General features: G+C 32.1%; 1 protein-coding gene and 1 long non-coding RNA gene across 4 annotated transcripts in view; both read left to right on the top strand.

The window, feature by feature from the left end:
• Positions 1 to 18429, top strand: part of LOC118193125 (uncharacterized) — a 76670-nt gene that overhangs the window by 46363 nt on the left and 11878 nt on the right. For all 3 annotated transcript variants that reach the window (XR_015044133.1, XM_035364165.2, XM_035364167.2), the window contains 2 exons: positions 334 to 6343; positions 9544 to 9669. Coding sequence is in view for 2 of the 3 variants with exons in the window: in XM_035364165.2 (XP_035220056.1) it covers positions 334 to 6343; positions 9544 to 9669 (6136 nt within the window). In the remaining variant the exon portion in view is untranslated. The remainder of the gene's footprint in view (positions 1 to 333; positions 6344 to 9543; positions 9670 to 18429) is intronic.
• LOC146994373 (uncharacterized) lies at positions 11618 to 13558 on the top strand. The gene is made up of 2 exons (XR_015044134.1): positions 11618 to 13162; positions 13258 to 13558. It is a non-coding gene; the product is annotated as an uncharacterized LOC146994373 (long non-coding RNA).

The raw sequence follows: 18429 nt of genomic DNA, 5'->3' as shown, positions 1-18429 counted from the left end.
TCAACTTGAAATTTTACTTTATTTACAAGAATATAATGTTGTCTTTGTTTTTTTCGTCATTTTTGCTTTCCTTTCAAAATTTGCTATCGATCAAGTAACACCCTGCTGGGGTAAGTATATGAAAATTTGCCAGAAAGTCTGAAATGTGAAAATGAAGTGTTAACTTGCACTTCACCACATGTTGACAGATAAACAGCTGTTAGACAATAACACTGCTTCGTGCACCTGTGTTTGATCTTCAATGAAAGTGTTAATTCTTATTCATATTTTATGTGATAGATTTATCATTTAATGCATAGTATTCATGTTTTGTTTCTTTCTGTACATTGACAGACAAGAAGAACCAGGATCATTTCCGGCACCTGTAAATATTTTAGATAGCATAATGGCTGGCCAAACACTACTTCATTCAAAGTCTGACAATATAATAATAAAAACAGATGGCTCATTAATACTAAAAAAAGATCAAGCAAAGGACAAAGCAAATTCTCGGAATCTCAAAAGTGATGGAAATGTTATTTCTAGGACTCCTATGAGCAAAGCACTAATTAAAAATGGTGTTATATCTGACAATAAATGTAGTAAATCTAAAAATAAATCATCGTTCCCAAATTCTGAATCTAATTCTAAGTCAAGTTGTTCCATTCCACTTAAATCTGTTTCGTGTTTGAAAAAAGAATCTCAAACAAAAACAAATTCTTCTCTTAAGATTAAATCCAGTGATTCACTTCATCATAAAATAAAGCATTCAGGAGATGCTACAAAGTCAAGCTCATTATGTAGTGGTGATAAAAGTCTCAAAAAAGATATCTCTCAAACATCTAACGTAATGAACAAAAAAATTAAATCTGAAAACAATAGCAATAATGTTTCTTTGAGTTCTTTTTCTTCAGGAGCTTCTCATTGTAATGTATCAGATTCTTTGCCTGTATCGAGCTATTCTCCAAAGCATGAAGATAATAAAAATCTATTTAAAAATAAGTGTACTTCCAATAAAATTTACATTGAAAGAAATACCTCAACTAATACCAGTATTTCTAAAAATAGTTCTGTTCGGTATGCATCAGATGTTAATTGTCATTCCTTTGCAACATCTGCTGAAACCAATCTTGTTAATAATGAAAATGTTATTTCACCTCTAACTTCTGTTAAAAAGGAAATACTATCTGATGATGAAACTAACATGGATGTTTGGGACAATGACAGTCAGTTTTCAAATAATTCTTCTGGTGCTAGCGATAAAATATCATCTAACCAACCTATTAAAACAGATATAGGATCTGATGATGAAACTGACAATGAAAGTGGACCTAACTACAGTGAAAAACCAAATAATGATGGTGGAAAATTAAAGTTACTTAATAGATCAATTACTAATGTTTCAGATGAAAATATCGTATCCCAAGACTGTTCTTTAAATTTTAGTGATGATTCTGAATTTGAAGCATCACTCAGTTTACTTGAAATCCCTGAAGTGAGTCAGAATTCACTGTCATCTATTACAAAAGAAAGTATTTCTGCTTTACATCAAAATAACAAGAGCACTGCTTCCAGTATTGAAAAGAAACACAAAGTTATAAAAAAAGAGCCTCTTCCATCAGATGATGAAACAGATCTTTTTTCTTCTGGCAATGATGTTTTTAGAAATCCAAATTGTGTTTCTAGAAAAACGTACCAAAATGAAAAAAATATCAAGGAAAAGGTATTGCCCAATAAAAAACTTAACTTAAGAAATGTTCACAAAGTTACATATGATTTGGGAAAAAACTCTTTAGAACATACAATTTCAGACTTTGAAAATAGTCCAGACTATGTGGAAAACATATATGATATTAATGTAGAGTGCCCTCCTACACAGCCTATTGATAATTGTATATCTGATGTGCCTAGACCTAATATCACTTTACAAGATTTATGCATTAAGTCGCACTTTAAGAATCAAGTACTTCCTACTACACTGATAGAAAATAAAGAAATTGCTTCACATGTACCTTCCATTAATGTTAATAGTCATTACGACTCTGATATTCCTGAAAAAGGTCCATATAAATCTTTGTTTGATAAAAACAGATTATTACCTTCGACTTTACAGTTTCCTGATTGTGATCTATCTCCTACTCAGTCTGTTGTACAAGCTGTGAACGAAGAACACGATCCTGAATCCAGTGAATCTCCAATAATGTCAGATGATAACCAAGATGCAGAATTACCTGCAACTCAAATCTTTCCTACTGTTAAAGGATTACCTGCAACTCAATTGGAAGAATCTATCAATGATAATAATAAATTTAAATCCGATAAATTAAAGAATGGCAGTTGTATCAAATCTTTGAATAAAATGAATAGTGATCAAGCTCCTAAATTGACCGTAAGAGAAAACATTCTTGGTACGAAAATAGTTAATGACAAGAAACTGCCACAAATAGGAAAACTTTCAGCTAATAAATTGTTAAGAAGCACTAGAAATTTTATTAATAAAGAATACCAGAATCCTATTCAGAACAAATATTCATCTAACAATTATATACTTTCAGCTAGTTTAAATTCTAAAACTGGAGATAGTGGTAATCAGTCATGTGATGAAAATGAAATTCCTGCAACACAGCTATTTAATTCCGATGTACTTCCTAATACACAGATGATTGCATCGTCTGATGATAAAAGTAATCAAAATGATAAAAATAAGTCTCAACAGGCATTTACTGTGTCTAATTCTAAAAGTGATGCAAGGATTGAGTTTTTGAATGCTTTTGATGACATTGGTGAAGCAGATTTGCCTGCTACTCAAATTCTTCCTTTTACCCAACCCTTGGAAGTAGATAAAAGAGCACTAATAAATGAATCAAATACAAATTCAAACAGTATTCATTTTTCCTCTGAAGACTCTAACAATTTAGATTGTACTCAAAATTTTGCGAATCAAGGTAGATGTGAATTAGATAAAGATACTAACATTAATTCTGCTATTAATGTTGCAGATAAGGGTATTACTACTGATTCTGAATGTATATTACCTGCTACTCAAAATGGGAATGATTCATTGTTAAATATCTCCAAGGTAGCTCAAATTTTATCAAAACATCATTTGACTAATTCTTCTGTTCCTAATACTTCTGAGTCAGATGAATTAGCAGAGGAACCTAATCATAAATCTAGTGAAGGATGTCAGTCATTTAGTGTGGAGGTGTCTAATACTGCTGAATTACAAAAGCAAAACTCCAAACTTGATAAATTAGGTACAGAAAATCCTCCTCATAAAACAGGATCTGGAACTGAGAATGAAGAATTAACACCAGATAAAATTAATGAACTCTTGGCTTTGTCAAAAAATAAAAAACAACCTTTAGCAAAAGTTGGAGTGCACAAACATTTGCCTCAGGTTATATTATCAGTACCTGCAAAAACTAACATTGTTCCAAAACCAGCTAAAAAGAATACATTTTCTTTTTATCAGGTTGTAGAAAAACAGCAAACTGTTTTAAATCAAAGCAATTTGCAGAGTCAGCAGTCTAAAAATTCAGTCTGTGAGCATAAGGAATTGAATGATGGTATCAATCAGTGTGGCAGCAACAGTGTGAATACATCACAAATGGAAGATTTTTTCCTCAAAAGATCTGATGTAGAAAATAATAATATGGGTTTAAATAATAGGAAAAGATTGGGATTTTTGTTACCTGAACTTGAAAATCATATGAATGAAACATTAAGTTCATTCTCAGATGGAAATCAGGAACTTCCAGCCACTCAAAGGATTGAACATTCAGATGCTGCTGAAGATTCTATCACTGAAATGCAAAACTTTAATAATAAAAAGGTATTTTCAAATGAGATTGAAAATTTAAATGAAAATACTTCATGTGATAAAAATATGAATGAAGTAAAAAGAAATTCCAATAAGGAACAGGTATCATCAGGCAACTGTACTCTCGAAGCTCAAATAAATGTGCATCAGGCATCAAATATGCAAACTGAAGATTCTCTTTCTACATTAAATTTGAAAGATAAATCCAGAAAACATTTGGAAAATGATAAAAGTAATGATACAAATGAAGCCTCTTTACTTAAAAATAGTCATGTGCCTAAAGTGATTGAGCACAAAGAAAGCTTGAAACAGTGCACAAAAAATAAAATTTTAGATAAAAGTGTAAAGCTGTTTGTGAAGGATACTATTCAAAATGGTAACAAATGTGATTCAAAGAGTTCTTCACATGATACGCATAAAACTAAGCAGCATGATAAATCAAAGAAAACTACAAGTAAAAAATCTTCTCAAAATAATGATACAAACTCAAAAGTGCCTAAATCAGGAACTAAAAATTATAATAATGTTTCAAAAACAGATTTGAATGTACATGAATCCCCAAATGCATTGCAAGAGAATTCTACGAAGTATAAAAATAAAAAATCTTCCTCACAAAAGGAAAATAAAAAATTGTTTTTGACCGAAAAACAAGCTAAAGTTTCAGCTTGGTCAAATGATACACAGAATGATCTTTCAAATAATTATACTCAGCCTCTTTCTTCTAATGCCTTTCAAAAGAAAAAGAACTTAAAAGGCACTTCATATTTTGTTGCTGATATAAAGCAAGAAGATTTGTCTGATGATGAAATCTTCCCTTCAACCCAAAATATAAATTCTGAATTATCATCTGAGACCTCCAAAAAATCTAATCAAAGTATCCATTCTAAGCTTAACTATCTTCAGCATGGAAATAGTAATACACCTGTTAATTCTATTATTGATAATGGAAGTAAACTTGATACTTCACGAAGAGGTGATGTTGTTTCACAAGCAAAGCAAAATGTAACATGTGTATTTAATGCTAATATAAAACAGGAAATTCTTGATGATGACGGTCTTCCCCCTACTCAAGCAATAAATATTAGTGACAATATAATACAGACTTCTGCAAAAGATGCAGTTAAGCAATGTAATGTAACATCTGTGAAGACAACATATGTAGGAAGTGGTTTTTTGATTGAAAATGCAGAGGACATGAATGACTTAAAAGCTTTTAAACTCCCTAATCATACTGCACTGCAAATAAAAAGAGAGATACCTGATGAGGATTGTACTGTGCTATCATCTGTGATTAATTGTAATGTTAGTATTAAAAAGGAAGTTTTAGATGATGATGATATAGAGTGTATTGGTGTACATCAAACTAGCAGTAGTAGTAATGAAACTTCATTAAAAACTACTGGTGCGGATGGATTTGCTTTAACAAGTAATAGACCTCTTTCTCAATTTCAGTTAAATGCGAACATTAAAAGGGAAGTTTTTTCTGATGATGGGGACATAATTGTATCTGATGATGGAGAAGTAGAATGCATTGGTGTACTTATTAAGCCAAAGAGGAAGAAAAGATTTTCCTCAAAGAATTTGGAAGAAGGTGGACTGATACCAGGTAGTGATGGCTGCCTTTCCCTAGCTCAAGTAGATATAAATATTAAAAGGGAACCTCCATCTGACAAAGAGAATAAATGTACTGAAGCGAGTAATAAAAGTGAAACTCCATTAAAACATTCTGAAATAGATGTTAATATTGAGAGAGATCATCTGTGTAATGACAAGAAAAAATGCACTGAAATAAATGATCAAAGTAGAACGACATTAAAACATTCTGAAGAAAATGGGAATGTTTCAACAGATGGTGGATTTCTGTCTGAAGTTGTGAGGAAGAGAAAATTAATGGATAATTCATCTAGTATATCTTTTCCTAAAAAAGGCAAAGTTGAATCCTCCAATAGCAAACAAAAAGAGGGAAATAATAATAAAGTTAGTGAGAAATGTATAAAGAAATCAGAAAATAGTGTTAAAAATTATACAAGTGAATCTAAAAATAAAGATAAACACATTCAGAAAAACATTCAAAGTAATAAACGCAAGTTCACGGAAATATCTAGTACTCTCAATTGTGATGCAAATAGCTCATCAAAAACCAGAAATGATTGTGAAAGTGATATTTCTTATGTAAAAGATAAGTCAAAAAATATTTCCTCAGATGAAAGAATAAGGGCATCATTTGATTCTGAAAGAGGTAAGAGAAGGTGCATAGAAAATGATGCACAAATTGAAGAAGTAGATCGACACACTGTAACTGCAGACAACCATAAAAATACAAATACCTATTTGCACAAAAGCAAAGAGGTACAAAAAGCAAAAATTCTACAAAAGTCAACAAATCTGCATCAGAAAAAAATTTCTATTAATGGAATTGATCATATTTCAGACCTTAAAGAAAGAGACTTTAATAAGGAGAACCCTGTGCAAAAGAGTAATAGTACAAAATGTAATTCACATTCTGCAACTTCAAAGAATCATTCTAAAGATCCAAAAGAGGTATAATTCAAAGTTTGTTCTAACTTCCTAATAGTTAAGATGATTAAATATTGAATTTATTGAATATTTTTATTTCTTATTTGCAATTTTTTTAATACTTTTATGTTTTTCAAGAAGCATTTTCAAAATGTTTTAGTGTAAGCTGTTAATAAAAATAGTTTCTTTGACTGAAATTTTTTCAAAGGTAGGGTGAAGTATATTTTACAATAATTTGCTGTTCCACTGAAATGTATTCATCCATTCTTGTATAATAGCTTCCGATTCAAGGAAAGATATATTTATAGAATTGTAAAAGTTTTAATTATTCATCCATTCTTGTATAATAGCTTCCGATTCAAGGAAAGATATATTTATAAAATTGTAAAAGTTTTAATTACAAGGAGTCTCATATTTCAAATGGCATATGCTTTTGCTGTTTTTGTTTTCTGATATTATTGACAAATTTGAAAATTTAACTCTTAGTCATTTGTTTGTTAAGAATATGCAGTGATTAAGGGTAGTTAACAGTATTTTTTTATTATAGTAATTATCTCTGAAGTTAAAAAGAAAAGATGATAAATACTTCTGAAATTTGCTCCTTAATTTTAGTCTCCTTAAAGAAAAGAAGAAAAGTAAGATTAAAATGACAATTTAATTTTTGTAGGACATTAGAAAATTTTTGGAGCCATTATTGTTATTATGTTGTTGAAGTAATCAGGAATTTCTATGCAACATTAATTACTCTGATTTTTTTTTTTTTTTTTTTTTTTTTTTTTAAGAATGAAGGAATCATGTTAGTAATTCTTGATCATTTTCCATCAATTGCCTTTTTTCATCTACATTTTTTTTTGGCAGCCTTATGTAGTAATATAATATAAAAAAAGTTTCGTATACTATATAAAGTGCATTAAAGTAACAATTATAAAAGAAAAAATATTTAATTTATTTTTTAAATGAAATCAATTAAATACAAATGAACTTTGTCAGTAAAATAAAATAACATGATCTTCAGCAAATAAAGTAACATGATCTTCAGCAACCAGATTTTTTAATACATTGTTGCACTTTCATAATTCACTGCAATATGTGTAGGTTATATGTTCAGATTTTTCAGGTGTTTAACTTTCATAATTAGATTATCAGCCATTCATCACTAATCAAGGTAAAGCATGCAGACTGCTTTAATTTATAATATCGTGTATTAATCCTGAAAATCTAGGAATTTTCTCAGAAAAGTTCTAAAATCTTAGTTGCAAAGATATTAGATGATACTGTTAACTTTGTTATTGCTATTAAGCAAATTCAGATTTTAAAATACCTCTGATAAATTAAGTTTCCTATATTTCACTCCATCAACTGTTGTACATGGCATTTGCTAACTAGCAAGGATTGTCCATTAAAATAAGTTTAAAGTATCATATAGGTCTTTTGTTCTCTCCAATCTAATATTTGTATGCAAATTTTAATTAAAATAAGTAATTTGAAAAAAAATTCTAATATACCCTGTTGATAATTATAAAATTCTCAGAATTACTGTAATTGCTGAAAAAAGTTACTAATATCATGTATATATACACTCATGTCCATAAATTAAGAATAATGCAAAATCAGGCAGAGGAAAAGTTAGAAGCAAAACAAATTTGACTTATTTGTAAAGCTTCTTTATTAAACAAAAGGTAAAGAGCAAAAAAAGATGCTATATGTTTGATATTATTAAAAAAATTAGCGATTTTTTCTCCCTGGAGCAAATTACAAAAAAAAAAAAATCTATTTACAAAAAACCAATATTATATGGTTGGTAGGATTGTTAATACATTGTATGTCTTCCAGACGATGCAATACAGTCCGTACAATGCCTAGGCATGCTGAGTATCAAATTTATCGATCTGATCTTGGGGGATATTACACCACTCAAAAAGCAATGCTCTCCAAAGTTCCGGTAGACATGTAGGAGGAGGTTGACGGGCTGCAAATCGTCGGCCAAGTATGTCCCACACATGCTCTACTGGATTCAAGTCCGGTGAGAATGCTGGCCAGTCCATACGGGTGATATCCTCCGATTGAAGGCATTCGCTTACGATGTTTGCACGGTGAGCACGGGCGTTGTCATCCATGAACACAAATTGTGCGCCCATGGCGCCCCGAAAAAGTGGACATGTTGTTCCAGAATGAGGTTCCGATAGATTTGGCTTGTCATGGTTCCAATTTGAACATGCAGGTCAGTTCTGGAACTCGGAATAATTCCACCCCAAACGAGCACTCCTGCACATCCGTAACGGTGTCGTTCAATGATGTTTTCTTGGTGGTAACAGGTACCTGGAGCTCTCCATATGAAAGTCCGTCGAGAATCAGACTGCAAGCTAGACCTGGACTCGTCGGGAAACATCACACAAGCCCACTGTTGCGGTGTCCACAGTGCATGCTCTCTACCCCAGGCTAACCGCAGGTGACAGTGAGTTGCAGTAAGTGGAACGCATCTGACAGGTCTACGAGCATATAGACCAATTTGCCCTAAGTGTCTGTACACGGTCTGCCTTGAAATTGTCGTACCAGTGGCTGAAGAGAGCTAACGAGACAGGTCTGAGGCTGTGCTCCGCCTGTTTCTTATGGCAGTAACTGCCAAATACTGGTCCTCATTCAGTGTTGTAACTCTGGGGCGACCTGTGCTGTAACGTCTACTCACATTATCATCATCTTGGAATCATCGCCAAAGCCTGGAGATGACACTCTGGGCAATTCCAAGTTCGTCTGATACTTCCAGTTGGGTATGCCCACATTCCAGACTGTCGATAATTCTACCACGTAAAAAATCATCCAAATGTGTCCTTTGTGTCATAGCTATTCGGTTATTGCACTGAAATGCTTATAAAGCGCCTGCATACAATTTTACTTCTTTGCCTGTATTCCTTATATATCACTCTCTTACACTCTCGTCATTGTGACGTACCATCGGTATCATCTGGTTACTTCCTGAAATTTGCATATGATTCTTGAAGATGTGTGTAGTGATTTTACAGGTGATATATTTATTTTAGAGTTCGATTTTCATGTGACTCCGAATTATCCTTAATTTATGGACATGAGTGTATATATGGAATATATGATAAAATAGTATATTTTTTTATTACACATTTTGAGTTATCGTGAAAAACATTTGTCATGTAAATTTGCCATATGCATTTTATTTGGGATAAACTAATATGTGTTTGAATATTTCTTAGTGCTACAATAAAGATTTAAAAGGGGAAATAATAGCTGAAGTGAAAGGTGTTATAGAACCATTTTACGCTGGTGGTCTCATTACTAAAAAAGATTATAAGGATATTATGCGCAAGGCTGAACCAAAAGTGAGTAATATTTATATATATGATTGTATAAAATTGAAGTGCACCTAATGTAAAAATTTAGTTTTGCTTTTCTACAGCAAAATTCTTGAAGTAATAAAGAAAAATTTTTTCCTTGAAAATCACTTTTTGCATGCCCATTATTTGTATCAGTTTTTGTTCTGAAAAAGTTTAGTTTGTTTTTGACTTCAGGGTTCAGAAATGCTAAAAAAGCTGATTATTTTGTAAGCAAAGGAATGCCATTTTTATTATTTCATTTTAAAATCTGCAAATTTTCTAAACATCTCTAGTAATGGGACAGTGGAAGAAAGGGATGCTAATTTGAAATTTAAAATTAACTCATATGTAATGCAAATACAGAATTAACCATTTTTTAAGGCGACCTTTCACACTTTTAGAAAGTTTGGTCTTCTGTGGTTGTCTTATAATAGCTGACAGTTAGGGGTAGAAATTACCCATTTTTCGTAATGGATTTATTTTATTCAAAACTTTTGTATTCTGGTAGTGAAAAACCGAAAAGAAAATTTTTAGAAATATGTTGTTGTTGGTTTATTAATATTGTAATTTTATCAAATGATAAATTAATTGCAAAGATATATACTAGTAAATATTCTAGAAGGAATTAATAAATGAATAACAAATTTATGTCAATTTTCTAAAATGTTCTTGTTAAATAAAGGCCCGTCCACACGAGTACGCTCGAAACGTAGCTGACGAACGCGCTTTTACGTTACCAGCATAAAAGCGTCCAAACGAGTAATTAACCAATAGAAACGCGTTTAACCAGTAACCAATAAACGCGTTTAACCAATAGAATTATTTTGCGCAAAAATCACGTGACACTGTAATATAGCGTCAACAGAGCTGTATCTTATTACTTCGCTGTTCTTCTGTATGTTGTGCGGCAAGTTGTCCGAATCAGATGATTTTTTTTTATAGCTGAAATTTTACTATGTTGTGCGGCACATTGTCCGAATCAGATGATTTTTTTTTATAGCTGAAATTTTACTATAATGTGCAATTATTAAGCAGAGGCAAAACCGCAAAAAATGGCAAGAATGGGTCCGAAAGATTTTAGAGCGACTTGTTCAAAGAGATTTTTTTTTAACTGCCTCATTTCCGAAATGAATATTTGGAATTATTAAATTCCTACTATTAGCTCACTCTCCCTCTATCTTGTTCAAATTTTCAGTACATAAAATGCTTTTTATTCATCCACTCAAGTTCAAATACAATTTTTTTAACTTGCAGTGAATGACACTTGATGTTAATACAGCTTTTTCACGTATTAAAAATTTTTTAATTAAAAAAAATTATGTTTGTATTTTTATTTATTTATTTTTACATTTTTAAAATTTTCTTTGTGGACCTAAGTAGGAATTCACTTAATTTTTTTGGGGGGGGGTGTATATAACTTGTTTTTTAATTCCTTCAGGATGAGTATCGACCAGTTTGACAGACTTGCAGATTCTATATCGTATGAAAATTAGGATTTATAAAATTGGTTTGGAATACAGTATATAAAGAGAATTAAATTACTTAATAAGGTCTTTTGTTTTTCTTTTTATTTATTTTTGAATTTAGAATGAGGTTCAAACTTTGGACAGTTTATGAGAAATTATGTGCATGATAAAATATGCAATAACGTAAAAATAAAGAGAGAATTTAAAGATGATATATGATAAAGAGATGCAGATATATTTTTACATAAGGATTTCTATTTGCATTGCACATTTTTAAACTAAATTAAAAACAATAATAATAATGAATAAAATAAGAAATGAAAACAATAATAATAGGTAAAATAAGAATATAATGATTCATGATTAAATATAAGAAACACGTTTCAAAATGAGAAAAGCTAACTGAATTATACCGTCTAGGGGTGAGATTCAAACTTGCCACCTTTCCATTCCTCCACTACCAAAGCAGCGTGCTGACCACTCAGCTATCTGTGATAGCAGTGTTTGTGAAAAATAATGTAACAAGTAGAAGTCGCTGCAAAGGTATTTTAATTAAACTTCAATAAATGATTGCTGTGTGACACAAGTTGTAACTTTCCTCCAAAATTTCGTAATTGTATTTTATTGAATACTCTTTCACAGTCAACTGCTTTATTTTAGAAGTTATTATATTGCTGAAGTTAGTTTTTGGTGTATTTAATATTGGGATATTTATAGAGCTTTTTATTACACATGATATAGCCAATATTTATAATAATTAAGGAGAATTTTGTAAGGCAGAAACTTTGATTTCGTAGAAACTGTTATTTATTTAGGTTCCTATTACTTACAGTGTTATAAATAGGTGAAGCATATGGATATACTGGTTGGATCATTGCTTTATAAGTATACAGTTTTCCCCTTTAATGAGAAGTTTAAATGTATACTAATATGTACGGTTTGAGAAATCTGAAAATGGCGTGAACAATGTTGATTATTTTATTGCTGTATACAGTTATATTTCTAAGCAAAAACTCATCTCTCTGTGGCTCTGACGCCATATTGAAACGGGTAAGCAAGAAGGTTTTCTGATTATGACATGGGATAAGAACTCGGAACTCGGTCGGCTATTGGCTATACGTGCGCGTCGCGGGCGAAAAAGCTGAACAGGAGCGTACTCAGTTTTACGTCTTCTGCGTCCTGCCAATTTACGCCGCCGTCAAAAAAGTTACGTCAACTACGTCGGGAGCGTCCTCGTGTGGACGGGCCTTAATACTTTCATATATGAAAAAGAACCTTTTATATACCGACTACCAATAAGTATATGGACACCTATGCAAATGACGATATCTGCAATCCTAAGGTACGTCACTGACTCCACTGGTATATATCGTGTAGGAAACAGCATCGGCTTTAGTCGCATGCAAGGTGCCCCGCAGTTCGGAGCTCTCTGATTTCGAGAAAGGTATAATTATCGGGTATCACAAACGTGGCCGATCCTTAAGGGACATATCTAGCGATCTGAAGTACCCAAAATCGACAGTGGCTGATGTGATTAAGAAGTGGAAGGTAAGCGGTGATTGTCGGAATGTGCCCCGAGTCGGCAAACCAACGAAACTGGGAGATAGAGACCGACGAGTGCTGTCCAGAGAAATTCGGAAGAACCGCACCCAACCGATGGCCCTCATCCGCGAGGAGTTTCAACAGGCATCCGGGAGTATTGTTTCAATGAATACCATCTGTAAGAAAGCACATCTGCTTGTTTTTCATGGTCGTGCTGCTGCCTTTGATCACAAAGTCCAACCGCGCTGCTCGGTTAATGTGGTGCAAAGCACATCGAAATTGGACCGTAGATTAGTGGAAATGGGTTCTTTGGAGTGACGAATCAAAGTTCACCCTTTACCATTCGGATGGCAGGGTCTGGGTCTGGCGTCTACCTGGAGAACGTCTCCTGCCAGAATGCATTGTGCCAACAGTCAAGTTCGGCGGAGGTGGAATTATGGTCTGGGGGTGTTTCTCCTGGTATGGGCTGGGACCCTTGGTCCCCATTCATGGTAAGCTCAACTCCGATGCCTACTGCAGTATTTTGAATGACAGTGAGCTTCCTACATTGTGGCAGTTTTACGGGTTGGACCCCTCTTACTTTCAGGACGAGAATGCCAGTTGTCATGTTTCGACGTTAACTAAGGCTTGGTATGGTGCCAATGGAGTTCATCGAATGGACTGGCCTGCCCAGAGTCCAGACCTGAATCTTATCGAGAACCTCTGGGACGAGTTGCATTGCTGAATTAAGGGGTGCACTACCCGTGCAAAATCGGTGAAGGAACTTGTCTTCTCCAAGTCGAGTGGAAGAAAATACCACTAGCTGTCATACAAAGACTTGTGGAAAGTATACCCCGGAGGGTCCATGCTGTAATTACCTTTCGTGGAGGCTCTACCAACTATTGATTTTGAATAAAGTTAGTTTTTCTTTTCTATCACAGGCGTCCAAATACTTATTGGTAGTCAGTGTATAAATCAAAGTTAATAAAAAGTTTATAAATTTTATTTAGTAATTTTGAAAACTCTCTTTACTAATGTAAAGTATTTATCAATTGAAATGTGTGCCAGTCATCTTTGAAAAACACCATAGCAGTGTCTTCAGTAACCTTAAATCAAGATATTGCAAAACATTTAACTAAAAGTTAATCACTTACTTAGGATTTATGATGTTTTGGGGAAAGAAAAGAAATCTTGTGTATAGTTATTTTGAACTATCAACACAACTAACTGTAATTACATAAAAATAGAGAAAGAGAAACAAACTACTTTTTGCATCATTTCAGCATTAATCTCTTGAGGTAATACCAGCTGCTCAGACAGGAAATGTGTATGTTAGCATAGAAATGCACTATTTCATTTAAAGAAAGCTGTTCCATTATCTAAAGCAAGCCTGTGTTATAAATTACGTTATGGTGAATTGATGATCCTCATTATTTACATATTTGTGTAACTAAACAAGCGGGCAAACAACATTGCATTAATGATTAACTACTATGTTCCATAAATATAATTTTACGGCTACCATAAGAACTAAAATTATAACTCTTTTATTTATGCACAAGATAATCAGGAAAGTTCATACCTTTTGTGATCATTAGCAAGAGACAGCACTTAATGCTAGGTTTTTAAATAATGGCCTTCAGGTCCATTACTCATTTATTCAGTTAGGGTAAAAGATGCTATTATTTGCTTACAGCTAAAGAGTTTGTTCTTCTTTGGTAGATGAACTCTTATAAAGATTAGTGGTGAATTATCACTATGCCTTGCAAGTGCCATGGAGACAGGGAAAGGATGTAAAGGACCCTTTTATTAACTCAAAGAGAGGTTAACAAACGGCACCAACTCACGCTCACAGAAGACAGCAGCTATAGCTGTAACTGATTAACTAAAACTAATGAAAATAAGTTGTACAGTTGCAGTGACGTTCGAGCTGTCTCTAATGTAAGGTCTGTGTAACAAGCCTTTTGACAAGAATAACTCAGTGTTGCAGAATACTATTCGCAAGAGAATCAAATTAGCAATGTGGCCTCCAAACAGATAGAGCATGCTCTGATTTTACCCTCTAAAACTTTCCTTTAAATAGTTTGTTCTTTCTACCTCATTTGAATATTACGGAATCTAGACTTTTACATTCTGACAGGAAAATTGAAATGAGAAAGATACAATAGTGAATGAGCATAAAATAACTGGTTAGAAACTGAAAAATGAACTTTGTACAGCTATCTGCTTAAGAAAATGGATGTCTTCATGAAGGATTTTCTAACAGAAACTCTCTTATATTCATCATATTCATGATATTGTGGAAAATTATGAAAATGCTCATACAGCTAGCCAGTTTGCTAGATTTCAACTCTTGGCCAGGTTACTAATGCTCAGCCACTCTTTCATGTCTCAGCTGTCTTTGCACCCAACCGCTGCCAGGTGTATTCCAATCCAATTTAGTATCTGAATCTGAAGTCGTTTGTACCACCCAATGGACACATGCTTATAAATGTGAAGTTATGAAAAGGAATTTTTAACTCATTTGTATATTAAATTCCTTTCTGCTGCTTTAAGTATATAGCTTTGCATTGAATCATGAGTTTTATTAAAAATCATAATTTTTTTTTTTTTAAATGAAATGTATGTACTTGTGTTATGCATGCTGTTCAAATACCAACATCATTAATTAAATATTGTATTTTACAAGGACAAAAAAGGAAAAAACAAATTCCTTCCTGCCATCCCGCAACATGAAAGAGTGGCTAAGTCTTTCCCTATTTACATATAATGTCCTCATCACATCAACTGGGAAGAAAAGATATTTTTCATTTAGTAGTGCAGTTTGTTATTATTTTTTAGGCATTATTATTACGCTTTTATTTTAAAGGCAAGTTTTCTGATTCGAATTTTACATATATGTTTAGTTTTTGAACTCTCGGGTACCATACCTTCACAGTATCGTATGATACAACATTAGTACCTAGCTGTACACATGATTTGATGACATTCTGTAACTGACTTTTTGTAACAGAATTTAGCATAGTAGTTCCATTTCAAACACCTTGTACTTAATGATATTTTTTACAAATTTCACAGTGCAGTGTATATATCGTTAAAATATAATTAAACACAAGAATGCGAATTGTTTGCACAAACAGCATTTGTGGTGGTGGGAAACTTCCATTAAAACCTGATAATTACCTTTAATAATTTCAGTTGTTTTGATTTTAATTTATTATTTATCTGCTTATTTTCATTTCATTGTTATACTATTTAATTCGTTTTTTACTTATTTACTATTAACTTAATTCATTAGTATTCTATCCCTTTATTTTTTATCTAATTATTTTATCTATTATTTAATTTATTGATTTTTATTCTCACTTCTGATTGCATTCTATAGAGTTCTAGTGCTTCTTATTTTAGAAATTAAGCCCTGTTGTAATATTAGAACAAGTTTAGAGGTTGTCATATACAAGCAATCTCCAGTAAATTGAGGAAATGAAAATATCTGCAAAATTTTGTAAAGATATGCTAAAAAAAAAGACAATAAAATAATAGAATGATTTATAAATTATATACATACTTTCATAAACCAAGAATTGCCTTTAGAGGGCTTCGTCAGTCTGCTGATTTTACAAATACTAGATAAAATTGAGTAAGGGTAGAAAAATTTAGGCACAATTTAGCATGGATATTTTTTGTTGCTTAGAATGATTTTATAAATTGCTGTGAAAAGTCATATGAATGTCATATAAAGGAAGCAGCAATTTCTAAGTTTATTTCAATCAAAAAGCACAGTTGTAAGCCACAAAAAGTCAATGAACAAGTGAAGTGAATAGTTTGTTTATTCCCTTAAACAGAATATATACCAAAAAATGTAAAATCAGTTAGCTATATTATGAAACTGTAATGTGCCCCCTAAAATATGCAAAAAGCTTGAATCTAAAAATAATTTAGAACTTTTTTAACCGCAGAGAAAATTCCAGCTTGTAATCTCAGGTTTTCCAAAATTTTATTGAACATATTAATCCTATGAATTATTTGAGTTGAACAATCTCTGTTTTTACTTAGATTGAAAATAAATGTTTTCATAAATTTATGCCAGCGGTATTTGTAACATGGTAAGTGAAACTTAAAAGTTTGAGTCTCTGATTTTGCCAATATCAGCATTCACTATACCAGTGTGCAACTTTTATCTGGTACTAAGGTAAATTAATAATTGATTAATATAATTTTTTTACTGATTAGTAAATTATTAATTTATTTATTTTACTGAGAAAATTATGGCTTCTAATCACAGGTTTTCCAAAATTTTATTGAACATATTAATCCTATAAATTATTTGAGTTGAACAATCTCTGTTTTTATGTAGTTGGAAATATATGTTTTCATAAATTTATGCCAGCGGTATTTGTAACATGGTAAGTGAAACTTGAAAGATTGAGTCTCTGATTTTGCCAATATCAGCATTCACTTTACCAATGTGCAACTTTTATCTGGCACTAAGGTAAATAATAATTGATTAATATAATTTATATCTGATTACATTCGGAAATCTATTATTAAGTGATCTGCATAAATCAGGCAAAACTGAATTATGAACCTAAATTTGGTGAATATGTACATTTCATTGTTTTACATGTTGTGCAATATTTAAAATCCAATTTTTAATACATTTAATTCAAAATTTCTGTGTTCACTAGAATGTTTTTCAGAAAAATTCAGGATAAGCTCCTGATCACTTTGCGTCCTCTCCGTGAGCACATCATCAAATAGGATGGCAAAAATGGGAAGAACTTTTAAATGTACCATTTACCGTGATTGCGATCTAGGTTGGATTATTAGTTTACTGTTCAGCTGATGGTGGGTTTTATCTCCAGTAGTAAGACGATTCAGCCAAATAAAAATTTGCACAGTGATAAGAATTTCTTAGACATGTTCATGTATAGATTTTGCTAATTTGAGATTAAGTGATGAAGATGCCTAAACTCTAGCTAAGAGCAAAATCCATTTCAAATAAGAGATGCTACATTATATTATGATCACTTGTACGTTGGCTAAATAATGCATAATTAGTTTTAAGTTGTGAGTGATAAACTATTAAAAAGTTTAGTTAGCCATTTGAACCTTGATTTTGCTTGATTTATGCAGATCACTTAATAATAGATTTCCGAATGTAATCGGTAAATAAATTATATTAATCATTTATTAATTTATCTAAAATTGTTTTTGTTGTTGTTACTGTAAACACTAATGCACAAGAGGTTCCTATAGTCTGAATATCTCTCATTGTCATATCAAGAGCTTGGCAATGCTTTTTAAGTAGTGGATCTGACAGCCTCAGGGATGGCCAAAAGCGATATCTGCATCCAAAGACAGTTTTTCATCACTGTCAACTTGATGAAATCATTAAGCAAGTACAAAAAAAAAAAATTGTTTCTAGATTATCAGGTTGTTCCAGAAGTTGAATCAGCCATTCTAATGCTGCACAAAGACTTCATGAAGTTTGAATTTATGTGAGAAACTAATGATTTAAGTTCAACTCACTTCATCTTCCAAAGATGCCCATTTTAAAGTGGTGATATTGTAATATTTAACTGGATCCAAAGTGAACAGAATCGTTACTGCATACTAACAAGTTCAGATGTAGCCTAAACAATGATTCTTAATGTTTTAAGGGAGCCATAAACATGCAACTTGCTTTTCTTAATTCATGAAGGAGTCCATTTCCACAGAACTGGTTTCATGGTTTGGGATGGAATCATCAAAAGTGGCTGCCCTGAGTTGCATATCG

This window comes from Stegodyphus dumicola, chromosome 11 (assembly GCF_044657685.1).
Source record: "Stegodyphus dumicola isolate Sdum_Otavi_A_Nest chromosome 11, ASM4465768v1".
Classification (NCBI taxonomy): Eukaryota; Metazoa; Arthropoda; class Arachnida; order Araneae; family Eresidae; genus Stegodyphus; species Stegodyphus dumicola.
The sequence above is the reverse complement of the archived record's forward strand: the minus strand, read 5'-3'. Positions and strand labels throughout refer to the sequence as shown.